At 42.3% G+C, this 27954-nt stretch overlaps 1 protein-coding gene across 1 annotated transcript in view; it reads right to left on the bottom strand.

Annotated features, from left to right (window-relative positions):
• The window catches only part of PAPPA2 (pappalysin 2), a 181008-nt gene extending 174563 nt beyond the window's left edge, over positions 1 to 6445 (bottom strand). Inside the window, exon 1 of the mRNA XM_087726787.1 lies at positions 5944 to 6445. Coding sequence (XP_087582913.1) covers positions 5944 to 6445 — 502 coding nt within the window. The remainder of the gene's footprint in view (positions 1 to 5943) is intronic.
• Between the last annotated feature and the right edge of the window lie 21509 nt (positions 6446 to 27954).

The following is a 27954-nucleotide window of genomic DNA, read 5'->3' as shown; positions in this document are numbered from 1 at the left end:
CAATTGAACATATCTGTTCTTGGGGCAAATATAAGGCAACCAGATATTGAGAAATTCAGTCTTTAACTCTAATAAAATATCAAGCTCAGCATATACAAATATAAGTTATTTTACCTGTCTCAGTACCTTTCTCAAGAGCCTTAATTCTTTCTGGGTCTGATATTTTCCTTCAAAGTTCCAACTAATCTATTATCTTGAGTTATATATTATTCCTGATCATATCATTTTAAAATATTATCAGCGAACTTATGTGTATCTCCTATTTTCCATTCTTATGTAAAAGTTTTGGAATTCTTCTCTTCTTCATAAATTCTAGGTATGGAATCTCACATAACTTTTTAAGTACTCTGAAAATCCAACTTACCAAACTAAATAGACTCAATTCTGATCATCTTTGCCATTATAAATACCATGATGATGTCTCTGTTCCTCAAGGTTCTTTATAATTCCACCATCAAATATATTCATCTTTTAATCAAAATTCATCCTCTTTCAGATTCAGAAAATTGAGGTCAACAAAGCAAAATGAAGGAAAAATAATAATGAATGTTGCAGTAGATGCCAGAAACACTGGAATCCTTCACTGCAAGCAAGACTTGCTTCTATTGAAGTTTTGTCACTTGTTTAAACATTTCTGTGTTTTCCAGAAATACAGTGTTAGTTTCATATTCCCAATCTTCAACTGGATTTCCATGTTCACTTTCATGATTTTGATGCATAATAGCATACAGTATTTGTGTGCATATTATGAGCAGAAATTGATTTAATTTAGATATACACAATATGTAGCCAAGAAACCTATCTGACCTATCTGCTTCAAAAACTGTTAAGTAATTGCATTATCTTAGTGCAATTAATTTCATGTAATTTAATATGATTTAAAGGAATTTAAATTCTATTAAATTTAGCTTTTGTCCATGTTTTGCATACTGCTGTTTGGGAATATGCCTCTATAAGCATGTGACTCAAAGCCTTTAAGTTTGAAAAACAGCACATCCTTTTATAATTTTTATAGCAGGGGGTTGATGTTTGTTATTGTTTAATGCAGTGTTTCTCAACCTTGGCAACTTGAAGATGTCCGGACTTCAACTCCCAGAATTCCCCAGCCAGCATTCGCTGGCTGGGGAATTCTGGGAGTTGAAGTCTGGACATCTTCAAGTTGCCAAGGTTGAGAAACACTGGTTTAATGGCTCCTGCTTTGTGGATGTTCTTATTAAAGAATTTTATTCTAGGTTATATGTTGATTTAACATTTTTAGCTGTTTGTGTGCCTTTTTTTTAGTTTTGGGCACTGCCCAAATCCACTGAAAGTGGGTGGCCGATAAAATACACAAATCAATACAATTACAAGCCGTATCACACTAAATTCCTTGATTCTTTAATCTGTATTCTCACTGCACTAGGATCTCAACTCTACTATTTGACTCCTGTATTCTATACAGTAAACCTCAAAGACCATGAATGAGGCACTTCCTGATTTCATCGCTACGTTTATCGGCAAATGCTTAAGCTCTATCTCCATTGTTTTTACTTATTTGTCTTTAATGTAGCAAGCCAAACAAATTAATACATACTTAGAAGCATCAAATAGTACAGTCCAGAGGTGGGTTCCTACCGGTTCGCACCAGTTCGGTAGAACCGGTTCGTCAAATCTACCGAACCGGTTAGAAGAGGTTCCACCAGTGGATCCGGAAAGCAGGCCACACCTACAGAAGAGGTTCCAAAAATTTTTGAAACCCACCACTGGTACAGTCTATATGACATATAGAGAGCCACTTTGGTGTAGTGATTAAATCATCAGGCTAGAAACGAGATCATGAGTCCAGCCTTAGACACAAAACCAGCTGGGTGACTTGGACCAATCCCACTCTCTCAGCCCTAGGAAATAGGCAATACCAAACAACTTTAAAAAAAGATCTTGCCAAGGAAACTGCAGGACTTGTCCAGGCAATCCAGGAGGAGTCAAAAACTGACTCAGGGCCAGAGGTGGGTTCCTACCAGTTCGCACCTATACGGTAGACCCGGTTTGTCAAATCTACCGAACCGGTTAGAAGAGGTTCCACCAGTGGACCCGGAAAGCAGGCCACACCTACAGAAGAGGTTCCAAACATTTTTTGAAACCCACCACTGGTCCTTGGATATGATTATTCTACACTATCATGCTCATATTTATAAAACTCAGTGCCTCTGTGAAAGGTGAGGATGACTACTGCATTTGTGGTGCAATCAGAACATTGCGTGTTTGTTTTAACGCAAACCAAAGATGCCTTTTAAAAAACAAGTTTGCATCATATTCTTATGCATGCCAGTGCTGTGTGTGAGGTCATTTAAGGTGGTTCTGACAAGTGTCATCGACATCTTCATATCCGGTCACATGGGTGGCAAGCCACTCCCATCCAGTCACATGGGCAGCAAGCCACTCCCACAAAGGAGGCCACACCCACAGAGTAGGTTCGAACAATTTTTGAAACCCACCACTGCTCAGGGCACTGGAAAATAAAAAAAAATACTTATGCATAATGCATCAATCCACAACTGGGGAAGCTTACCCTGGGTCTTATGGATTCAAAGCATCCCCATTGTCCCTGATTTCAAGAAAAACTGTAACATTCAGTTTGTAATAAAGTAAACAAACACTTTGCAACCCAATTCATCTTGCTGTACAGTACTGCATTTTGCTTCAAAGGACTAACTACTTCATCACCTAATGTAATCTCATGATAAAAATCATTACATTTCTCTTTACTTTCGCTTTAACTTTTACCTTTGCTCTGGTCAGGAAGAAATTATCCAAGCTAGCGGCAAAAAGAAGATAACAGCAAGATAATTCACTGCTCCTTCATCCCTTGGTCTGATATCTATAGCACATAGCAGTTTGATTCAATTAATCTATGACTTCCTCCTTGCAACTGGGTCTCAATGCAAACATGCTGGTTACACTATTTGATGGACTGCAGGATTTTTTCCCCCACAATTCCTTCCTTCCCTCCCATGTCTATCTTTATCATCCAGCTTGATGAAAAATTCTGGGGTACCATAATTTATTTATTTATTTTTAAAAAATTGCATGGCACTCTTCAAAACAGAATTCTCCCAGAATGGCTTACGATATACTGAAATTGCAATCTCACTTTTTTAAATCAAAAAGTTTAAGTTTTACATTAGGCTAAAAAAAAAATACAAGCATAAAAAGGGCAGAAATTACTTTATTCTTTATATTGATTGTTTAAAGTGACATGGCATTATATTAAAAGGTACAGGAGGATAAAAAAATATCTTGCCTAGTGCTAGAAAGATAATAAAATCAGTTCTGATATGCCTCACTGGGAAAGCCAACCTAAAGCACTAGGGAGAGTACCACAAAAAAGGCCAATTTGTGTGCAGTCACTCATCACACAAAAGGGTGGGGGGTTGTTAAAACAAGCAATTAGGAAGAACATATTGGAGGAAGCTTTCTGTAACATTACTCCCAAGCAATTACATTCTCCTCATATTGTAGACCCAGAACCAGTGGTGGGATTCCAATAATTTAACAACCGGTTCTCTGCCCGAATGACCATCTGGGTAGGTGGGGCTCGGTGGTCATGTGACTGGGTGGGCGTGGCCAACTCAAGGTCACTCAGGTCGATGGGCGCTTCGCCTTAGCTGTTACAATGTGATAAGGGTTAACCGGAGAGGCAGTTTCTGTAAGCAGGTCAATAAAGATTAGGCTAGAAATAATACTAGAATGTTTCCTTCCTGCCTTCCTTACAGGATTAGCCCTGTAAAGTGGAAAAAAACAAAAGGAGATTTCTTCCAACAATCGGTTCTCTGAACTACTTAGAAAGTTACCAACTGGTTCTCCCGAATAGGTGCGAACCGGCTGAATTTCACCACTGCCCAGAACCCAGGTCTTTGTTTTCTAGTGCTTTAATCTATTCCAATACAATTGGAGCAAATATTTTTTAATCCACAAGGCTGGTCTACTTAGTTTTAGGAGATTCATATGCACGTGTACATACAGCTTACTTACTCTTCACATATTCCTGCTCTCACACCCCCTCAACTGCTCCATCAGAGTTGCTGACATAGTTGAAATGCTGCTACTGTACTTAATAGGACCTTCCAGGAACTGAAACTCTATGACCACTCATAGACCCCGCCAATATTTGTCGCTCAGCAAGGACCCCGTAATCAACTACTGAGTGTTCTTTCAACAGCTGTCATTGCCTGTTAGCAGATGTGTGATCACTGTGGCAATTCAGGCAGGGTAAAGGACAACGGCACAGAAACGGAGGTGGTATAATGTTCTTGGCAACAGTAGGAAGTGGTTTGTCACTGATATTTTTTTCCAGCTTCCAGTCTGGTCTAAATCCTTGGATGGGCAACACAGTATTAACCAAGTCCAACTGAAGCTTCCTAGGTATTTCCCATCCTAAACTGTTTTCACAATTCCAAAACAAAATCACGTATTGGACAAAGTTAATATTTAGAAAAAAGCTTTTACTGGACTAATCAGGAAAACAGGGCAGTAATCCTCTCTCTCTCTCTCTCTCTCTCTCTCTCTCTCTCTCTCTCTCTCTCTCTCTCTCTCTCTCTCTCTCTCTCTCCCTCCCTCCCTCCCTCCCTCCCTCCCTCTCTCTCTCTCTCTCCCCCCCTCTCTCCCTCTCTATCGCTCTCTCTCACCTCTCCCCTGTCTTATTCTCTCATTCTCCTAGGCAATCCTCCTTTGCCAACTGTGCCATCTCTCTCTCTCTCTCTCTCTCTCTCTCTCTCTCTCTCTCTCTCTCTCTCTCTCTCTCTCTCTCTCTCTCTCTCTCTCTCTCTCTCTCTCTCTCTCTCTCTCTCTCTCTCTCTCTCTGAATTCACTGAGTTTCCTTCTGAATAATGCATGCAAAGTAGCTTTAAATGGCAAAAGATGTTGTTGCATACAGGGCAGTCTGTTGCAAAATAAAAGTATAGACAAGGGAGGGAGGGAACATTCTGAACAAGGGGACAGAAAGATTCCTGAACAGCCAGGTTCGCGCCTCTTAACCACTCTAAATATATTTAAAATAACTCCAAATAGAAAACTGCATATGATGCAACGGTGGAATACCGAATATAAAACTGTTCAGCACATCAGCATCCATTGCCTCAGTGCTGCAAATCAAGAAATGGGGAGAAAAGATAATTACCGATGAAAATCTATCCCGTCAGGCCTGGGGCTAAGACTGTAACCCGCCCGAATGGTATGAATGTTGTGTTTTTAATTATGTATTGTCTTATATGTTAAAAGTTTGTCTCCCCCTCCCTTTTGGGTTGTGAGCCGCCCTGAGTCCCCCCAGGGAAAAGGGCGGCATACAAATAAATTTCTACATTCTACATTCTACATTCAAAATCAATCCCAGTTATCTATTATTATAGCTATTAACCAATGTGCTTGCTTGCTCTCTCTCTCTCTCTCTCTCTCTCTCTCTCTCTCTCTCTCTCTCTCTCTCTCTCTCTCTCTCCCTCCCTCCCTCCCTCCCTCCCTCTCTCTCTCTCTCTCTCTCTGTGTGCGCGTTTGTGTGCGTTTGTGTGCGTTTTAATCGTGATTTTGACCAGGATGTGGAGCTGCACGCTGACAAGCCAACTGCAAGCACACCGGATTCTAGGCTTGAAATGAACTATTCTGGCTCTCTGCTGCTTGCAGATGTCCCCTTTCCCCTCTCTCACAGATACAATATTGGAAACTTCAAGCAACGCAACGGCCAAAGACATCGACCCGGCTTGAAACCCCTTCGGGCTGTTCGAACCGCGACAGGAGAAGTGAGCCCGCGTCACGGGTGACGTGGAGCGACTCTGTGCCCAGTTCTGCCCTCCAGCTTCTTAACGGACCTCCGTTCTCGACCAGTCCGTATCAATGACCAACGTCTGCCAAGGCGACCCCCCCCCGCTTCTCCCCTCGGGCCCCGGCCTCACCCCCCCCCTTGCCCAACTTTACCTGCGATAATCGCCGGGTTGCTCTGCCCCCCCTCGGGTTTCACCCAAGCTTCGATGGTGAATTCGCCCCGGGGCAGCTCGGCGAGGACTCCCGGCCGCAACACTAGTTGCTCGGCACCGCCGGAGAAGTAAAGCGCGGCGACGGAATCCGGCGTCCAACCCGCAGCTGGGGCAGAAGGGCCGGCTGGTGCGCTTTGGCGTAGCGGGAAAGCGTTGCTCTCTTCCCACGTGTCTTCCACGCTGCTCCCGTCGGAACTGGGAGCGCGGCGGAGCCTCGAGGGCGCCGCTCGGTGCCCCGCCGACGCTCCCACGGTCGGACGCGGGTAGGTGGCATAAGGGTGCTGGGGGAGAGTGGCGGCTCTGGCTTGGCTCACCCAGCAGGGCTCCCCGTCCGGGGATGCCGCCGACCGGCTTTGGCTCGAGGGGTGGGAGCCTTTGGATGCCAGCAGCAGCAGCAGCCACGCCACCGCCAGCAGGAGCGACGAGGCAGGTGGAGCGGCCATCCTCGGACGCGCAGCGAAAGGCCCCTTACCCCGAACCCTACTTGGATGGTTCCTTTGCTCCGGAGACTTAGGTTGTGTTTTGCCTCTGATCTCTCTGCTTGGCGCGCCGAGGACAGATTTGGAGCATCATTTCGGCCAGCAACGCCCTTCCCAGAAGGCTCGGTGAGGATGAGTGGCCGCCCGCGGCATCGTTAGAGCATCCTCAAAGCCTCTTTGTTCGCTCCGATCCTCTCGCGCTTTCTCTCTCGCGCGCTCTCTTTTCTTGCTGCCTTTCGGGCTCTTCTCAGGTGCGAGTCTTCCTCCTCTTCTCCCCCCCTCCCCAAAAAAGATGCGCTCCTGAGGTCAGAGGCAGGTGAGTGCCGAGGATCTGCCCGGCTCCGTGCTGTGGGTATCCCCAATTTCTTTTTCTCTCCAGCTGGATCACTGAATTCTCACTGATGTGCACTGATTATCACTGATGTGCAGCTAGGAGTCCAGCTGGATCACTGAATTAAGACAAACGAAGGTAGCCAGAGGAGAGTTGGATGGTAGGAGTTCCTCTACCTTCTGGAAAAGATTTGCTGTTGCTCCTGCTGCTGACCAGTCTCATAAATTCCGTCTTGTTACTCCACCTCCCTGCCCCTTCTATCCTGACTCCCACCTTCCAAACGATGGCTCCTCCCCACTGCTTTGGGAATTGCTTGCAGCTTCTTTGACAGCTTGGTCCTCACTTAAGCAGCTTGGTGATTAGCAATAGCAATAGCAGTTAGACTTATATACCGCTTCATAGGGCTTTCAGCCCTCTCTAAGCGGTTTACAGAGTCAGCATATTGCCCCCAACAACAATCCGGGTCCTCATTTTACCCACCTCGGAAGGATGGAAGGCTGAGTCAACCCTGAGCCGGTGAGATTTGAACAGCCGAACTGCAGTCAGCTGAAGTAGCCTGCAGTGCTGCATTTAACCACTGCGCCACCTTGGGGAAGATTGGGGAAGATGGAAACCAAAGTCTCTTCTACCATATCTGCCATGATCAACGGGGGCTTATTCCCAGGAGACACAGTACCTAGATTTAAGATTTTAGATTTTTAGATTTTATTGTCATTTATAGGCCGCCCTTTTCCCTGAGGGGACTCAGGGCGGCTTACAATTCGTGGGGAAGGAGTGCAAGACAAAACATGAAATAATATGTGAATAAAATAAAACAATAAAACACAACATTCATTCAGCATCCGGGTGGGGCGGATGAAAATCTTATCCCCAGGCCTGACGGGATAGCCAGATCTTAAGGGCTGCGCGGAAGGTCTGGACGGTGGTGAGGGTACGAATCTCTACGGGGAGATCGTTCCAAAGGGTCGGAGCTGCTACTGAGAAGGCTCTCCTCCGCGTAGTCGCCAGCTAAAGGGGCCACCATAGAAAGAAATTGGGACTTATTTCTGGCTTGTTTTTAAAGTACATCACAAGGCAGGCGGCAGCCCTGCTTCCCACCTCATGCCAGTGACTCCAGCACTGCACAGTTACTTGTAGCCTAATGCAGTGTTTCTCAACCTTGGCGACTTTAAGTCCTGTGGACTTCAACTCCCAGAATCCCCCAGCCAGCTGTGCTGGCTGGGGGATTCTGGGAGTTGAAGTCTACAGGACTTAAAGTCCTCAAGGTTGAGAAACACTGGGCTAATGCACATTTACTTGAGCACAAAGTTCCTTGCAACTCATTGAATACCCAATTCCCAGTAAAACATCTGTTGGATTCAGCTGCATGCAAAAAAGATAAGATGTTTTAACTCACAGATAATTATGTTCAGCCTCTAGGTTTAGTCTTTGGTCTTATGTGGGACTTAAGAATTGCTGGAGATCTTTGCCCTCAACACATTTGCACAGAAGCATATCTTGCAACAACAACAACAACAAAACCCCATTTTGATGGTACTTGATCTTGCATTAAAATCCTGACACTAAGAACTTTGTCTTTGGGTAGCCCGGAACAATTCAAACAGTCCAAAGTAACGGTCTGGATCTGCTGCTTGATTCCTGTGCTTGGGTATTCTGAAGTAAGTCCCATTGAGTTCAGTGGAATGTACTCATTTCAATACAATACTGAAGTTTTAACCAGAAGAAACTGAAGGGGGGAAAAATGTGCTTAGAACGAGGACGTTTTATGATTCATTTTATGTAAGTCAGTCATGCCGAAATCCAATTAACAGTTTAATTCAAAACTATTACATTCAATCAAAGCCTTGCAGTTGGACTCAAAAGAGATGCCAATAACTCCCTAAGCAGCCCAGGGGAGATCAGGACTTGAAGCTGATATGCTGAGGATCTTTTGGAACAAGAGAATTAGTTAATACTAAACATTTGCTGGAGATGAGCAACAAGATTGTTGCCTTCCAAAATATGGGGGTGGAGTGGTGAAACTTCCATCTCCTCGAGAGGCCGAACAGCCAAAGTAGCACAGGGAAGTTGTCTGGTGAGGCCCATGCTATACAGTCAGGTGGAGTTGGGCAGCATTAATCTGGTGGTGGCAGCATGAATGACGTGCACACAGAACTTTACTAGAAACACACAGGCTGCTTTTGATGTGCAGCACACATAACTCATTAATAGCAATAGCAGTTAGACTTATATACCGCTTCATAGGGTTTTCAGCCCTCTCTAAGCGGTTTACAGAGTCAGCATATTGCCCCCACAGTTTGGGGGCACCTCGGAAGAATGAAAGGCTGAGTCAACCTTGAGCCGGTGAGATTAGAACTGCTGAACTACAGATAACAGTCAGCTGAAGTGGCCTGCAGTACTGCACCCTAACCACTGTGCCACCTCGGCTCACCTCCCCATTAACGGTTCCACCACAAAACCGCGGACGACAAAATTGCACTCGATAAAAGCGCGTACGTGACGTCATCACAGCGCGACGAAAACATCGCGCTGTGATCGATAAATGTAAAAATAAAGCGAAAACCTTACCCTAACCCCCCCAAACCTAACCCTTAACCTAACCCTAAATCTAACCCTAAACCTAACCCTTAACCTAACGCTAAACCTAACGCTAACCCTTAACCTAACGCTAATCGTAACCCTAACGCTCTAAACCTAACCCTAACCCTTAACCTAACCCTAAACCTAACCCTTACCTTTATGTGAATCGGCTTGCTTTAATTTTATTTTTATTTCAATGTTTAATTTTTTTCATCGCGCTGTGATGACGTCAAATGCGCGCTTTCGTCGAGCGCAATTTTGTGGACCGCGGTTTTGACGGGTCACACCCATTAACACACCCACACAAGTATGACATTATCAAAAAGAATTCAAATGGCATCATCCTTTGGCCAGCTTGTTTATCTATTTTCAACCCCCCCCCCCCTTTTCTATCTGATAATTGAGGAAAAGAGAATCCACCTGGTCAAAAAAATAAAATCAGATGCAGATCTCCAAACCTGGGGGTATTCTTGTAGATTTTGGAGCAGGCAATTTGGTAAAGCCTTCATCAAGCTCCAGGATTGTTCTTTTGTGAACTGTCTGCATGGGATTTAAAATTTCCGGATTGCTAATTGGAATTAGCCACATCACATTTCTTTGCCTTTCCTTTTGAAGCAGAAGTAACATTTTTTTCCTATGTAGATAAAAGGACAAATGATCTGCAAATGAATGTTTATAGATGCACCTGTTTCTTCTTTATAGAAGATAATGTCCAAAATACTATTTTCTAAGAGCAATTCCTTCATGCCTTAGCTGACCTCATGAATTGGCCATATTAAAGATTTTGTTTCTTCTTAAATAATTGCAAAACTCAGGAATTTCAACTTAAGATAATGTGGCTGGAATTTCACCACAAGAATAAAAGAGCTGCCACTGAAATGAAAAACAGCAAAGTGTATAAAGACTGGAATATCTAGGCCACAGAAGGCGGGAATGAAAAGAAAAAGGACAAAGATCTATAAATAATAAAAGAAGCTTCTGCCCTCTCCCAGTAGTCTCTCATGCGCTCAGGACTTCAAAATCAACACACGCTATGTTTTAAATAGCAACCTTGGTTCTTGCCACTTTATTCTCTCGTTTAAAAACAAAAGACCAAACCAGGTTTTATAAATAGGAGCTCCGCTCTTGTAGAATTCGTTCATTCTGATTTTTTCAAATAGCATCTCCACTTAGAACTCCCTCCAAACATCAATTGAAATCTGCTGTGCCACATGCATGCTTTTTTCCTCTGCGCTGCTCATTTCACATAAACCAGACAGTTTTCATTCCTGACACCACAAAAGCACTAAGGACTACTGACAGCCTTTTCCTTGGCTCCTTCCTTCTTCCTCAGGTGCCTAGGATTTCCTTCCTGCAAAAAAACTGTGGCATTCTGACTTCGCTGCTGCCTGGGTTCCAGACTTCCCTTCACTCCTTCCTGGATTTAAAGGCAGATAATATGGGATGGTACGAAGTCAGTTTCGGTCAGTTCCACTATGTGAAGTTTACAAAGCCAAATAGGAAAATGTTTCTCTCTCTCTCTACCTCCCCATCCCCAGTCTAAAGTTTTGGACAATCCTTTCCTCTTCCTTTTGGATTTAGCTTAAAGCAAAGCGTCTGTTTGCTTTGTGGAAGAAAGCAACCTATATGTGTTGGAATCTTCTGCCAAAACTGGCCAGAGCAATTTGAAAAAAATAAACAAAGAGAAGTAGGGTAGGAGTACTTAAAGCATACACTGCCCCCTAGCTTCCCTGTGCAGTACTTACCCTGCAGCAGTCACTGCCCTCAGAGGAGACACACACTTCGGAAGTGTTTTAAACCCACCAAGAGTAAGAGAGGAGGAGGAGGGGAAAAAACACGTGTGCCAAAAACAGCCCATTTAAGGAAGGAGTGGGAGAGAACTTCCAAAAAAAAACCTGTCTATATCTAAAAAATAAATTCATGTCCTGATTTTAGGGGGTCTTCAAAGTCTAGCATGAACTGTTTTGAAATCTCATGGTTGAATTACCCCGCTCTTGCTTTTTTTCTTTTCCTGTATTCAACTCTTTCTCTTCTCTCCAAAGCACTATCTGTGGCAATCAGGCACAAGCAAGGTTGCCAGCAAAAAGCTGGAAGTGGGAGGCCCCTTCTAGGGGTACAGGCTTTCAAATCTGAAAAAAGAGGGAAAAGGAAGAAGAGAGGGAAGAAAAAGAAAAGAGAAAGGAAAGAAAGAAAAGAAAGAAAGAGAAAGAAAGAAAGAGAGAAAGAGACAGACAGGCACTCGGATGGAATGGATTTAAGGAAGTTTCAACAAGAGCTGCCTTTTTTGTTCCTTGAAATAAATAGGGGGCGACCTAAGACAGAGAAGAGGGGATGACAAAATTGTTTGGAAAAATTTAGTGGATGGGATTGAGAAGGCAGGGGTGGAATCTTATTTAATGCAGGTATATACTTATAAAGAAATTGCATTAGAAGGAATGGCTGGATAAACAGAGCAAGAGGGAAAACACTGTGAGGCAAACAAGGTCAAAGAGTGCTTCAGAAAGAGAAGGATTTGAATCAGTGGTGGGTTTCAAAAAATTTCAGAACCTCTTCTGTAGGTGTGGCCTGCTTTCCGGGTCCACTGGTGGAATCTCTTCTAACCGGTTCGGTAGATTTGACGAACCGGTTCTACCGAATTGGTGCGAACCGGTAGGAACCCACCTCTGATTTGAATCTGGGACAGAGGAGGATCTGACTACCAGGTAACATGATGAAGGGTGAACACCCCAAACACACCTTTTCAAGAATGATGTTGCAAAGATAGGAATGTGGGGAGGGGGTCTCCTTAGAAACAGCTATTCCTGCCTTCTTTTAAATCAAGAAGTCTAAATCATACATAAGTATGCTTATTTAGAAACAACTTCTGCTAAAATAGATAAGATTTAAATATGAGAACATTTGGTATAAAAAAGTATAAATTTAAAAAAAAACACAATTGCATTAGGTGGCAAAGACTGTATTTGATCAGCCTTGGAGATGTGCTTATTTGTAGCAGGACTATATAGATAATACTCCAGAGGTGGGTTCCTACAAGTTCGCACCTATTCGGTAGAACCGATTTGTCAAATCTACCGAACTGGTTAGAAGAGGTTCCACCAGTGGACCCGGAAACTAGGCCACACCTACAGAAGAGGTTCCAAAATCTTTTGAAACCCACCACTGGTCCTTGGATATGATTATTCTACACTATCATGCTCATATTTATAAAACTCAGTGCCTCTGTGAAAGGTAAGGATGACTACCGCGTTTGTGGTGCAATCAGAACATTGCGTGTGTTGAAGTTGTTTTAACGCAAACCAAAGATGCCTTTTAAAAAACAAGTTGACATCCTATTCTTATGCATGCCAGTGCTGTGTGTGAGGTAATTTAAGGTCGTTCTGACAAGTGTCGTGGGCATCTTCATATCCGGTCACATGGGCGGCAAGCCATTCCCATCCAGTCACATGGGCAGCAAGCCACTCCCATAAAGGAGGCCACACCCACAGAGTAGGTTCGAACAATTTTTGAAACCCACCACTGTAAATACTCCTATGTATTTTCCATTCCTACAGATAATGTTTCGAAGGCAGAAGTAATTTCTTGAGAAACGTGGACTGCCCTTCTTGAGTGGGCACTAAAACAAGCCCATTTCCTGTTCTTATGAGGGGATTTCCACATGTGAGACTTAATTGACCTTTTTTCTGCTTACTTTTCCCAAAAGTATAAATTCAAAGCCTAAATTGGCAGGCTTGTCTTTTTACTTAATGCAAGACAGAGAGCCAACAGAATTCAGAAGCATGCTTTCAAATATTATGTTGGTCAAACTTGTTTGTTCTATGTTCTGCAAAGCCTCCACAAGTCAGCCACTGTGGGCTTAAAGGTATTCTTACTATGATTTTTAAAAGCAGTTCCCACTTTCAACTTTTTTCATAAGTAATAAAGGATTAGAAGGACTTGTCTCTAAGGGCTATTACTAAGGATCCTGGGTGTTGGGGAAGGGGGGGGGGATACTGTCCATAAATAATTTAAGAATCACAGCACATAATGAAACATTTCAGCTTTTATCTTTTGGCCTCTTCCTCCAGAATTACTAGTTTATTTACTGCACATGTAACAAACTTGACCATTGCCTTCCAGCCAAGTCCATTTATTTTATGACACAGAGTGAACCAGCAATAAAAAAAAAGTATATTCATAACAGTTCCAATCTTCTGTCAACTTTTTTCCCCACTCTGCTTGCAACAGGCTGGTGACTGAATACTTTTTAATGGAATAATGCTGGCATATATGGTTAGAAAAGTTGGGGGGGGGGGAATCAGCATTTGGCAGAAATGTCAAGAAACTCTTATGTTAAAACTGAGGAGGCGCAGTGATTAAATGCAGCACTGCAGGCTACTTCAGCTGACTGCAGTTCGGCAGTTCGGCTGTTCAAATCTCACCGGCTCAAGGTTGACCCAGCCTTCCATCCTTCCGAGGTGGGTAAAATGAGGACCTGGATTGTTGGGGGCAATATGCTGACTCTGTAAACCGCTTAGAGAGGGCTGAAAGCCCTATGAAGCGGTATATAAGTCTAACTGCTATTGCTATGTTAAAAAGCAATTTACATAAAAGCCTATCTAACCCCCTTTTCTCAAAATCTAACAGGCACTGAGCCACCATCTGAAATTCAAAAGAAGCAGATAAATGTGGTTTTAAAACATTTTTTTGTGAAGAAACTGCAATATCCAAATGCCAAAGGCACTTTCTATAAAGAAACAGAGGGAGTTAATATTTGTCATTTATGGGGCCTAAATTAGCAGCCTAATTAGAATTCACACTCAAGTAAACAAGACTAAGAATACCTCAATAGTGAGACACCAAATGAAATTTGGACAAACATCTCAAAAACCTTTAAAATAAAATAATAATGTACTGGCAAATTGTTGTGTTTTTATTTACAAATCTTCAAAACAACGTGTACAATCTACTTCAGGTCTAGGATTGTAAGCTCACTGTTTTCTACTATTTTCTACTCCAAAGGAGCAGTGTGTCAGGCCTGCATTTCTATTCCTTTCAGAATTTTGGCCTGCCACACTTTCTCTTATTTCATTATGCTGTTTCTTTAAGTATAGTCAATGGGAGGGGGGATTAGAAGGAGTAGGATCTTGGAATGTATTGTTTTTCATTCTTTGCTAGAAGCCAAGGTTATCCTTTGTCTCCAAACCAGTACACCTGACCGGAAGAAGCTGGGTATGGACGCCAGCGTGGAAGAAGGAGATTGGACCATGTGATGGACTGTGGGTGCGTGGACAGAATCATGAACTTTTAACTGGGTGGAATTCTGATGTAATTTCCAGAGTTGGGATCCCCACAGCTATGTGCCAACATGCCTGCTTTATTAAATTTGCCTTCGATTCTGATTTGATTCTACATGGTATTTGGAACGCTGACACAGTGTGTATATTTCAAATTAACTTTACGTTGTTTGGTGGGGGGGAAATAGTAATCTTGTCAACAAGGATGTTAAAAATAATTCAGAGATATCAAGAAAATGTTTTACTTACTGCATCATTCAGGTAGCACCTTTCAACACTAACGATTTATTGTAAGGCATAAACTTTCATGACCTGCAACACTTCATCAGATGAATGATTACCTTATTTGGGTATTATAGACTTAACACCTATGTTGTTATACACTATTGCTCATTATCAAAGAGAAACATTTTTCAGTTAGAACTAGACAGTCCATGCCCCTTCTGTGTCATTATTTCAGAGATATCTACATAGCTAAACCGAAACAGAATGATCACTGATGGACAAAAAGGCAGTGAAAACAGAAGAAACTTCTGAGTTCCTGCAGGCTTCCCCACCGGCTTTCCTGTGGAAAGCTTGCAGGAAACATTTGGAAATCAATCTTCCTTCCTTCCTTCCTTCCTTCCTTCCTTCCTTCCTTCCTTCCTTCCTTCCTTTCCTCCCACCCATTCCTGCCAGCCTCCTCATTTACTTTGCTTATAGGAAGCTTGCCGGGAGAAAGTTAGTGAAGAACTTGCAAGTCCAAGGCTAAACAGCAGACATGTTGCTCAGTGGGAGAAGGAGCAAGGGGATGTGTGGGGATATGAGTTGGAAATAATACATGGGTTAGGTGAGAGGTGCTACATGAAGAGAGAAGAGCGTATTTGCATGTGCAAGAGATGTCACACGGGTCAGATAGGGCACATGGGGAGGTGGCTTGGGACAAGAAGGGTGCGTGGGGATCATGTGAAAGCTGCCATGCGGGTTAGGGAGAGTGCATGGGGAAGCAACATGGAACAAGAAAGGGGAGTGGCGTCATGAAGGAATGTGAGATCTGTCGCACAGATTGGTGAGGACATGAAGGGAGTGGTATTGGTTTTGGAGGCATTCCTTAAAGTAGCCCATTTAAGCCATCTTGGTTCAAAAACTCTTGTCCTATGACCGTGATGGCAAACCTATGGCACATGTGCCAGAGGTGGCATGCAGAGCCCTCTCTGTGGGCACACGTGCCATTGCCAGCTGCTGCTGCTCTTCTGGTTTCCAGCAGCTGGTCTTTGCGGGCACAAGTGGATCTGCGTACTTGAGACACCGCCTCCTGCCAATTACCTCCCTGCGACCAATTAGATCACATAGATTAGGCCTCCTCTGAGTTCCATCTGCCAGTCAGTGCCGACTGGCAACTACACGGAGGAGAGCCTTCTCGGTAGCAGCTCCGACCCTTTGGAACGATCTCCCCGTGGAGATTCGTACCCTCACCACCGTCCAGACCTTCCGCACAGCCCTTAAGACCTGGCTAGCCCGTCAGGCCTGGGAACAAAGATAACTGTCCCCACCCGAATGATGAATGAATGTTGCTTACTATTTTACTTCTATGTATTGTCTGTGTCCATTGTCTGTATCCTCCCCTCCTTACTTTATGTAAACCGCCCTGAGTCCCCTCAGGGAAAAGGGCGGCCTATAAATTCTAATAAACAATAAACAAACAAACAACACTTTGGCCTGAAAAATGGCCAAAAATGCCCAAACAATAGGGTGGTTTTCGGGCCATTTTCTGGACCATTTTCTGGCCATTTTTCAGGTTGTTTTGTGGGGTGAAAATAGCCAAAAAAGGCAGGGGCGTGTCAGTCAGCTTGTCTTTGGGTTTCTGGCACTCCGGCATGTGCACATGCAAACACATTTTGGTTTGGGCACTCGATGCCAAAAAGGTTCACCATCACTGTCCTATGATACACTGTTTCACCCTGTTAAGGGTTATGAGAAAGAGAGTTCTAATGGTGTATTGATTTGCAAAGAACAAAATAGAATAGAAGGTTCCTGGCTCAAGCCGGGGTCTAGGTGACTTGGTGGATCACCATTTAAGTATGAGTCAGCAACCTACTGCAGCTGCCAAAAAAGGCAATGCAGTTTTACCCTTCATCAACAAAAGGAGAGCATCAAGGTCATCTGAAGTGATAGTTCCACTAACGAAGGCCCATTTGGAATCTTCATCAGAACTGGTCACCATGATACAAAAAAGATGGTGAGTCCCTAGAAAGAGTGCAGTGGTGGGTTTCAAATTTTTTTAGAACCTCTTCTGTAGGTGTGGCCTGCTTTGTGGGAGTGGCTTGCCGGCCATGTGACTGGGTGGGAGTGGTTTGCCGGCCATGTGACTGGGTGGGAGTGGCTTGCCAGCCACGCGACCGAGTGGGAATAGTTTGGCAGCCATGTGACTGAGTGAGAATGGCTTGCCAGCCATGTGACTGGGTGGCTGTGGCCAACTTGTAAAATATGGTGAAACTCACTTAACAACGCTCTTGCTTAGCAACCAAAATGTTGGCTCAGAAACTCTGGCATTTGAAGCAGGCAAGTCTTAAAGCTGTCAAGTTACAAGATCCTTGCATTCCTAACCCTTTAGGGGGAAAAAAAACCCCAGGGGTGTTCAAACTTAACAGCTTTAAGACTCGTGGACTTCAACTCCCAGAATTCCTCCTCTCGCTCTTCATCTTGATGATGTGCGGAAGGGCAGGGGGAGGGAGCTGGAATCTAAATCATGTACAAGAATGTTCAATCAAATTAAGCTGATTTATTGCTAAACAGCCTATACACAGGAATCTTTTCAACTAATGGTTAGTAGCTGCTTGGAATTTGATCAGGGTCAATGGAATTCAAGGGGGTGGGGGGGTGGACTTAGTCTGCTTGTGTCTATACAGGGATTCTAGGCTGATCCCTCTTTTAACTTTGCCCCCAAATTCGACCACTCCTTCTCCTGTATTACTGGCCAGCAAATATTGAATGATGGAATGAGTATCAGTTTTATTATTTTTCACCATATTTAAATTAGTCTGAGTTGGGACATTTAATACAATGTAATGCCGTTATATGCTCTTATAGGAGTGATAGTCATTCTGAATCCAAATATAAATAAAGTTTTTTCATACCACTTATAGTGGAGTTCTTTTTTCTTAACAGTGTTTAAAAAATCCTGTCTTTCTTCAATCAATTTTTCTATGCTTTCCAAAATTCCAAAATCTATAAATGTCTGATCTTGTCAAAATTGCCCTTGAATTTATGAACATGTATGAAGGAAAATATGTTTTCAAAACCTCTCCTTTTGAGGGAAACAAAATTCACTATGTATCTTTGTTCTACCCAGTTTTTATTTCTTTTGTTCAAAAAATCATTGTTCTTCCAAATCTAACATGAAAGTCAAATTATCATTTCTCCCATGAGTTTTACTATTGCATTACACTTCCCATTCTTGTTATTTAATTCATCTTTCTGTGTTTTTAGCTTTTTAATTTTTTTAAATGTTTCCATACCTTCCACTGTTAATGTATATGTAATATTAATGTTGTCTTCTTTCTTTCTTTTTTTAAAAAATATTTTTATTATATGTTTCCATTTCTGCAACAACACTGTACTGTTTGTATCAAATTTCTTTTGAATACACATAATATTACACACCTTAATTATAGCCATTATTCTCATAATATATACAATATAATCTTCACTTCTGGCCATTCTATACTATTTAATCTGTAATCAAATGTACCAATAATAATAATGATAATAATAACAATAACAACAATGTTATGCATATATATATATATATATATATATATATATATATATATATATATATATATATATATATATATATATATATATATATATATATATATATATATATAATTAACCATCCTTAATTATAAATTTACTAACTTCTGCTTCTGTTTTTTAACCATTTATAAAATAAGTCCCTTGTTAAATAATACTTTGTTTCCTCTTTGTCCTTAATTCTCATCGTTAACCTCTCCATTTCGGCACAGTCTAGTGTTTTCTTTATTACATTTTCATCTGTAGGTATACTTTCATTTTTCCAGTTTTGTGCATACATAATTCTTGCTGCTGTTATTACATGTAATATTACCGTATTTTCGTAATATAATACACACCTTTTTTCCTCAAAAAATGGCTGAAAATCTGGGTGTGTCTTATACACTGAATACAGAATTTTTAGCCTCCTGAAGCCCCGCCCCTTCACCAAAATGGCCGTGCATAGCCTTATGGAAGCTTTCAGAGAGCTCCTGGGGGCTGGGGAGGGCAGAAAGAGGGAAAAACAGCCCGTTTCTGTCCCCCCCCCCCCAGCAGCACTCTATAAGCTTCCTAAAGGCTATGCATGCAATTTTTCTGACAAAAATCGGGCTCATTTTCACGAAAAACGGGCCGTTTTTTGCTTGTTTTTTGGGGGGGCACACCCCCAGGAGCACTCTGTAAGCCCCCTAAAGGCTATTCATGCCTCTTTTTTTGAAAAAAAAACCACGTCCATTTTTGCTGTTTTTGGGAGGTTTGCAGAGTGCAAAAACTCCTCCCCCCTTCGAAAAGCTCTTTAGTTAGAGTGGTTGAGAATTTGTGCCAGCAGAAACAAAGTCTTAGGTCCTGCAGATTGTCAGCGATTTCCTTCTCCAGTACATGGATAAATACACCCGGCAATCATCTACCTACCTACCTACCTACCTACCTACCTACCTACCTACCTACCTACCTACCTACCTACCTACCATCTATCTATCTATCTATCTATCTATCTATCTATCTATCTATCTATCTACCTATCTACCTATCTACCTACCTACCTACCTACCTACCTACCTTCTCTCTCTCTCCCTACCTATCTCCTGTATTTCTCCCTCCCTCTCCTGTATTTCTCTCTCTCCCTCTTTTTCCTCTCTCTCTATCCCTCTACCTACCTACCTAGCCTCTCTCAACCTACCTACCTACCTACCTACATACCTACTGTATTTCTCTCTCTCTTTCTATTTCTCTCTCTCTCTCCCTTTATCTACCTAACTACCTAACTACTCACTCTCCCTACCTACCTACCTACTGTATTTCTCTCTATATATTTCTCTCTCTCCCTCCCTTTATCTACCTAACTACCTCACTCTCCCTACCTACCTATTGTCTGTCTGTCTGTCTGTCTGTCTCTCCCCCCCCTCCCTCTATCTACCTACCTACTTTTTAAAAAAATGCCTCTTCAAAATCTTGGTTCATCTTATACTCCGAAAAATATGGTAAATATATGATTCTTTTGTTGTATTTCCCCAGTAATAGACCTAGTAGAAACAATTCTGATTTTAAAGTTATTAGTTGTACTATCATTTCTTCTAACCACCTTTTTATCTTTAACCATTTTTTTTTGCCATTGGACAAGTCCACCACATGTGGTAATAGGACCCCAGTATATGTTTACATTTCCAGCACTCTGGTGATATGTTTTGGGACATCTTTGCCATTCTTGCTGGTGGCAAATGCCATGTATAGAACATTTTGTAAAGGTTTTCTTTGTATGCTGTTGATATCGTTAGTTTGTAATTTCTTTCCAAAAGTTTTTGCCAATTGTCTAGTTCTATATTATATCCAACATATTTGGCCCATTCTATCATCGTTTCTTTTACATGTTCTTCCTCCATTTTAAAGTTCAATAAGTGATTATATGTTTTCTTTATTAATTTATCATCTGTCCCTAGAAATATCTGATATAATTCTAGGGGTTCCTTGTAAAATCCTTATATTTCTGCATCTACCTTGTGTCTCGCTTGTATTTGTAATATTAATGTCTTCTAGTGCTTGCATTCAAGCTGTCATGAGAAAAAAACGGGATCTATTCAAAGCATTTTGAAAGAGAGCTGATGTTGCATATAACCACTGATTTTTTCCCTGCAGTGCAAAGCCATTAAGTGTGCTTTCAGAAACCTATCTCAGGCATTTAGCTTTGTTTCTAGGTCTGAAGCTTTGTTGCATACTCTTGAAACCTCTTTCACAGAGGATCAATATTAGCCATATGCTAGAAAATCGCCCTGCATCCACTTCATTTTCTAAAGATTTAGTAGTAGATATAAAAAAAAAACTCTTTGAAAAACATGTTCTGAAAAATCACAGAAAATTACTACATTATGAATCTGCTATTTTATCTAAAAAGCTGTGTTCAGCATGTATATTTTAACCTCCTTGGGCATACAAAATTGCTATTGGTTCTATAGAGATTCTCAGCATCCAGGTCATGGTTGTCCCTAGAAGCAATGAGAAAATGCTTTACATGAAGATTTTTCAGTTTTTGAATTGATGTCTTCATTGCAACAAAAGACAGGTTTCACATCCTAACCATTGTTATACATTCTAGACCAGGGGTCGGCAATCTTAAACACTCAAAGAGCCACGAAGGTCCTAACCGAAAGCCCCCCGTTCAATTCTGGAGCTGACTAAAAGTCTGATTCCCCCACGATAGAGTCTCCTCCTAGTGTGGTGTCCTTTTTCCTCTGTCAACCAGAAGTCTGGTTCCCCCACCATAGTCTCCTCCTAGCACGGCATTCTTTTTCCTCTACCTGTCCTAACCAAAAGGCGAAGCCCTAACCCTATCAATTGTGGAGCCGACTGGCAACAGGGAGCCGCAGCAGAGGGATGAAAGAGCCACATGCGGCTCCAGAGCCACGGGTTGGTGACCTTTGTTCTAGACTGAGGATCCCACAGCTACGGCTTCTGAGTCCACCATATATCAATGGTTGCTGGCCAGGTAACATCTCCTTTAATTTTTACCTTTATCTTAATATTTTATTGCTTCTCTTGGAAAATCTTAAAATCTTGTGATGGTAATGGATAAGGCTGGGAAAAAAACTTGAGAAAAGTATGGGAATACCTGAGGTGGCAAAGTAATCAATAGCAAGTCCCAAAGGTGCTTTTTCAAGAGGCACTAGATTTTTCTTGTTTTCTTTGAAGACGTCATCCAAGAAGCTTCTTCAGTTCTGACTGGGTGGTGGGAAATGGAAGGATTTACTGTATATTCTTTGCAGACAACTGGTCATTTGCATTTTTTAGAGAGGTGTTGAGGCCAAATGGAGGTTGATCTGTATTCTCAGCAGAGGTGGGTTCCTTCCAGTTCGCACCTATTCCGTAGAACCGGTTCATCAAATCTACCGAACCAGTTAGAAGAGGTTCCACCAGTGGATCCAGAAAGCAGGCCACACGTACCGAAGAGGTTCCAATTTTTTTTTGAAACCCACCACTGGTGGGTGTGTAATGTCCCGCAGTTATCTCTGCATTAATAATGATCTAGTAATATTTCCTTATACATTTTAGGGACCTTTCCTTACATAATTGGTGTTTTCTTTCATACTTTTCGATTTCTAATATCTGTTTCCGGTAGTTGGCAATTGCTAAAACCAATCCCACGTGAAAAAGTATTCAAAGCCTTCTTGATTTTAATTGTCAATTTATTTATTCCTGCATATTGTAATATTTATTTATTTACATATCTCTGTTTTTCCACTGTTGTGCAAACACAATTCCAGCAGCTGCTAACATGTGTAAAATTAAATATATATTATACTCCCTTTCAAATATCTTGCTTTACGATTGCTTCTAACCACTAACTTCTGAATAGCTACTTGGACCAACCTAAGTACTAATTCATAATTTCATATCCGGTCACATGGGCGGCAAGCCACTCCTATCCGGTCACATGGGCAGCAAGCCACTCCCATCCGGCCACATGGGTGGCAAGCCATTCCCACAAAGGAGGCCACACCCACAGAGTAGGTTCCAACAATTTTTGAAACCCACCACTGATCCTCAGGGTCACCTGAGTAGTGCAAATGGGGGTGGAGCCTTCTTGGAACAGCTGTGAAAGGATTGTGTGGTAGACTGGAGATAGATTGTGCCATATCCCTCCCCCTCTGTTAAGAGAGAATTGTTCAATCTTAATGCAGATAGCCTCTTTGACCACTCTTTTAAGGACAACAAAGTTTATATTTTGGACGGAGAGGAGGCCTGGTTTGAATCAAAACCTTTTTTTTTTTCATTCTCCCATTGCTTCTAGGCATCAGAACCAAAACTGTAAAAGGTTAGGATCTGTAAAACATCAGCATTTTGAAAATCTAGTATTGGGAGCCACATTCAATCTTCCTTGGTGAAGAAATAAAACTTCAGATTTGGTAAGAGTTAGTTCTCTCCCCCCACCCCCTCAAATCTTGTTCTAAGGCATCAAGACCTTATCTTATTTCATTTTGGCTCTTTTATGGAAAAGAGAAAGTTTCCATGGCATGTCTGAAGAAATGTTGGAAAGCTTTATAGCCAGTTCCTTATTAGTGCATTAAGCACTTGGAACTCCTCCAGCCCTATTGGTAATATTTTTTCTGGCAATGGGGAAAGGATAAAGAGGCAAACAAATGAAAAGTATTCAGAAAGATGGCACAGTTGGCAAAGGAGGATTGCCTAGGAGAATGAGAGAATAAGACAGGGGAAAGGTGAGAGAGAGAGGGAGGGAGGGAGGGAGAGAGAGAGGGGGGGGCAGAGTGGTTGTCCTGAATGTCTTGGCTATTCTATGCCTGGAAAGAGGACCACTGAGCCTGGAGTTATGCAACCTCATCATGTGATGGATTAACATGTAAATAAATTCTTCTCCACAATGTCTATGTATTTTTTTTTCCATTGGCCAGAGGAGGGTGAGAGGGGGGTTACAGAGGCAACGGCAGAAACAACAATTTTACATATTTCAAAAGGTGCAGTTCTTTCTCTAATATTGTTATTGCAATAATTGTTTAGTTAGCAGTGGAGGTGGTACCTTCTGGGGCAGTTTGGAGGGCCTGTTCTAGCTACTATAATAATATTCCCTATCTTTAACTTCTTCCAATCTTAGATTAAATTGTTTTGAATAACTTTGGTTCTCTGTTAAATAATAGGTTTTCCACTTTCATTAATGTGGTAATGTACTATTGTGCTGTATTTACATGCCCTTTGTCAAAGGCTCATTTTCTGGGTTTCACCCTTATCTTCCTTTGGATATGCATATTTGAAAATTGGTGGTTGTCTTATAATACATGATTTGTTACTATTGACAACATATATAAAAATGGGCATAGCTTTGAACATTGTGGCTGCTGCCTTGTCCTTTTTTACCATGTGTCAGCCTCTGTTTCGCTATTCCCTTTCAGCTGCCATTGCAATATAGCAATAGCAATAGCAGTAGACTTATATACCGCTTCATAGGCCTTTCAGGCCTCTCTAAGCGGTTTACAGAGAGTCAGCATATTGCCCCCAACAATCTGGGTCCTCATTTTACCCACCTCGGAAGGATGGAAGGCTGAGTCAACCCTGAGCCGGTGAGATTTGAACCGCTGACCTGCTGATCTAGCAGTAGCCTGCAGTGCTGCATTTAACCACTGCGCCACCTTGGCTCATTGAAACAAGGAGGGGGGCCCTGGTATTTGGGTGGGGAATCTTTGGTACATGAGAGCTTGTTAAGAGGGAGTTTTGTTCTCACCATCTACTGCGCATGAGGATGGCTGGTGTTTAGAGTTGGTCAAGGCCAACCATCCTGCATACCAGCCTGATGATGCTTCTTGGAAATGCAACCCACACCTGAGGGATTTGCAGATTGGACAATGGGATGGAGGTTACCGAGGGGAGGGGGTTGGACAAATATTGATATGTGTGATTTTGCACGCTTTTGTCTCAGATCTTGCTTTACTTAGCTGCTATCTTTTCATAACCAGTAAAAGTATTCTTAATTCTGCAAAATGGAGTTAAGTGGTTTCTTTCTTGGTTGCTGAAGGAAGCCGGCTTGACATTAAGCAAGGTCTTACTTTTGCCCTCATCCCGGAGCTAACACCTTCTGAGTGGAGTGTAATAAAACCAAAACCTTCAAAGGAATGTCCAACCCAGGCAGTAACCAGGAGGACGACATGTGGGCGGACGGATCATCATAGCAGTTATAGCAATAGCAGTTAGACTTATATACCGCTTCATAGGGCTTTCAGCCCTCTCTAAGCGGTTTACAGAGTCAGCATATCGCCCCCACAATCTGGGTCCTCATTTTACCCACCTCGGAAGGATGGAAGGCTGAGTCAACCCTGAGCCGGTGAGATTTGAACCACTGAACTGCTGAACTAGCAGTCAGCTGAAGTGGCCTGCAGTACTGCACTCTACCCACTGTGCCACCTCGGCTCATGCCACCATCGGAAGGAGAAACAAGGAAGGAGAACCAGCACTCAGGCACTAAGACAAACTTTCTTCCCTTCCCTCCTGTTGCTCAGCCTTAGCAACAACATCAAAGTCTCTTAGCATATGGCTTAGCATAAACTTGCCAGATTAAAATGCAGTTAGCTAATTTTGGGGTTTCTTGCTTGGATCCAGAAAATAGGGTTAATTCAGTTCACCATGAATGTGTTCTGTGCACACAGTCAATAAACATAATGAAATAAACCTCCCACTTGAATAGAGACCAAAATTTTCTACTACGTATCATCACAGAAATAAAATACCTTAAGTTCAGTATAAGTGTCTATAGGACTGTAATCTTAAATTTGTCTTTCAAGTCTAGTTCAATTGCCACCAATCTCCATGACTTCCATGAATTGACCTACATTGTGCACATAGGCAGCACTTTAGTTCATGGTAAAATGTCATATCTTTGGTTTCTTACATATAGCAGTAGACTTATATACCGCTTCATAGGGCTTTCAGCCCTCTCTAAGCGGTTTACAGAGAGTCAGCATATTGCCCCCAACAACAATCCGGGTCCTCATTTTACCCACCTCGGAAGGATGGAAGGCTGAGTCAACCCTGAGCCGGTGAGATTTGAACCGCTGAACTGCTGATCTAGCAGTAGCCTGCAGTGCTGCATTTAACCACTGCGCCACCTCGGCTCATATCATTTCATGAAATTTTAACTTTTTCAAATTTCAACTATTAAAAGATATTATAGTACCCCCTATATTGCAGAAACGTTCTCCATCCCTAAATTAGAAGATTTTTTGATTTACCTACTGTATATACTCAAGTATAAGCTGAGTTTTTCAGCCCACTTTTTGGGCTGAAAAAAGCTGCCTCGGCTTATACTCGAGTCAGTGAAAAATTTGCCCGAAATGGAGGAGAAAAAGGGGCGGGGCCATGCCGCTGGGTGACGCTCGTGAATGGCCCGGCGCCCCTGTGAGTTTCCCCTCCCTCTGTGTCAGTTTGCCGCGCAGCGCGCACCGCACCATCCCCCCCTCCTCACGTTCTAATGTAATGCAGGGCTGTCTTACGATTCCCCTTCCTCCCCCTCCTGCCGCTCTGCAACGATGTCCCACCTCCTCCTTGTTATTCCAAGCAGCCACATAGCGATGTCCCACCTCCTCTGGTACAGTGATCCAATGATAGGAATCACTGTGCCGTGTGTCATAGGAGGCGGGACATCGCTCCCGCGGCTGCACGGGACATCATCATCACAGCGGGACATCAGCATCATGAGGTGACTGAAGTATTTCATTGAATACACCACTAGTTTACTGTTTTTCTTTGAAATAAATATTCAAAAACATTATTGGTATCTATTTTTATTTTTGAAATTTACCGGTAGCTGCTGCATTTCCCACCCTAGGCTTATACTCGAGTCAATAACTTTTCCAGTTTTTTTGTGGTAAAATTAGGTGCCTCGGCTTATATTCGGGCCGGCCTATACTCGAGTATATATGGTACTTGTTGAAGAGAAGGAACAACAAATGCTTAAAAGTTCTCCTTTTCATCTATGTTCACTATGGTTTGTGATGCCATTTAGGCCACTGAAGTTAACTATGGCTAATGTAAGCAAGCCAACTCCAAACCATGGTTTATTACCATCATTAGAATGATTAATCACATTTGGTATGACACATTAAATTATGTCTACCTATAACAGAAGCAAGAGCTTTTACCTTTTTTTCTGGCTGAACTAGAAGAGGACAAGTGTTTCCCTGTCTTTTGTGGATGCATCAATGCACATGCAAGTAAACAAGCTCAGTTAACTGTGACTCTTCTTCATAATGCAAACCCATTATATTTAACCTAACAGGAATTCTGATGTATTAGGTTTGATTTATATGTTTACCTAACCGGTAGGTTCTTAATGGCAATAGCTGGGCAGAAATCTGTCAAAGCATGTTTGAAACAGAACCATATCGTGTAACCTTTCCCCTTCATTCAGCTTTCATGTTGTTATTCCAATGAATAAATCAGCAGTTCATGGTGTTACATAAAATATGTGTGCTTAGTACACCTCTCTTTTTAGATTGCCCTTATATTTTTATAAAGAAAAACAAGCATGTTTCTGTGTTATGGTGTGCCACCTGTTCACATTTATTATGGAATGAACAAAATGCTCTTCCTAATATTGTATATGCAAAACATAAGCTGTGAGTGGGTACTGTTCCTTGCTATTACCTGTCCCAGCTATAAGGCACACAATAGAAGTTTTACCTTGACCTTTTAAGTACTGTCAAACGTGTGGTAGTTTCAATAAGGTCATTACAGGAGTTTGATGTATCTGGGCTCAATGACACTTCCATGCACAGAATTTTTGCTTTAGTTTTTCCAAATTTTCATAAATGTTCTTCTGAGAGGAAAGATAACAAAAGTGTTGAGGGAAACATGGGGATTATAAATCATAGACAACAACCTGTAAAAGTTGATAAATGAGACTAAGTGATTGCTATACATTAATAGCAATAGCAATAGCAGTTAGACTTATATACCGCTTCATAGGGCTTTCAGCCCTCTCTAAGCGGTTTACAGAGTCAGCATATTGCCCCCAACAACAATCCGGGTCCTCATTTTACCCACCTCGGAAGGATGGAAGGCTGAGTCGACCTTGAGCCGGTGAGATTTGAACAGCCGAACTGCTGAACTGCAGTCAGCTGAAGTAGCCTGCAGTGCTGCACTCTAACCACTGCGCCACCTCGGCTCTTTCAAATCTTTTAAATCTTAAATCTTTTAAAATAAAAGATTTATCTGGAAACACCCACAGGTCAGAATAATACAGAATACATACAATGGTCTGTGAACTTCTGAAGAGCCAAGGTGGCGCAGTGGTTAAATGCAGCACTGCAGGTTACTTCAGCTGACTGCAGTTCAGCAGTTCGGCTGTTCAAATCCCACCAGGCTCAAGGTTGACTCAGCCTTCCATCCTTCCGAGGTGGGTGAAATGAGGACCCAGATTGTTGTTGGGGGCAATATGCTGACTCTGTAAACCGCTTAGAGAGGGCTGAAAGCCCTATGAAGCGGTATATAAGTCTAACTATTGCTAACTATTGCTATTGCAT

The sequence above is a fragment of the Thamnophis sirtalis genome, unplaced genomic scaffold (assembly GCF_051295495.1).
Source record: "Thamnophis sirtalis isolate CommonGarterSnake01/CBP01778 unplaced genomic scaffold, rThaSir2_p1.2 scaffold_12, whole genome shotgun sequence".
Lineage (NCBI taxonomy): Eukaryota > Metazoa > Chordata > Lepidosauria > Squamata > Natricidae > Thamnophis > Thamnophis sirtalis.
Note: the sequence above shows the minus strand (reverse complement) of the source record. Positions and strands in the feature narration are given on the sequence as shown.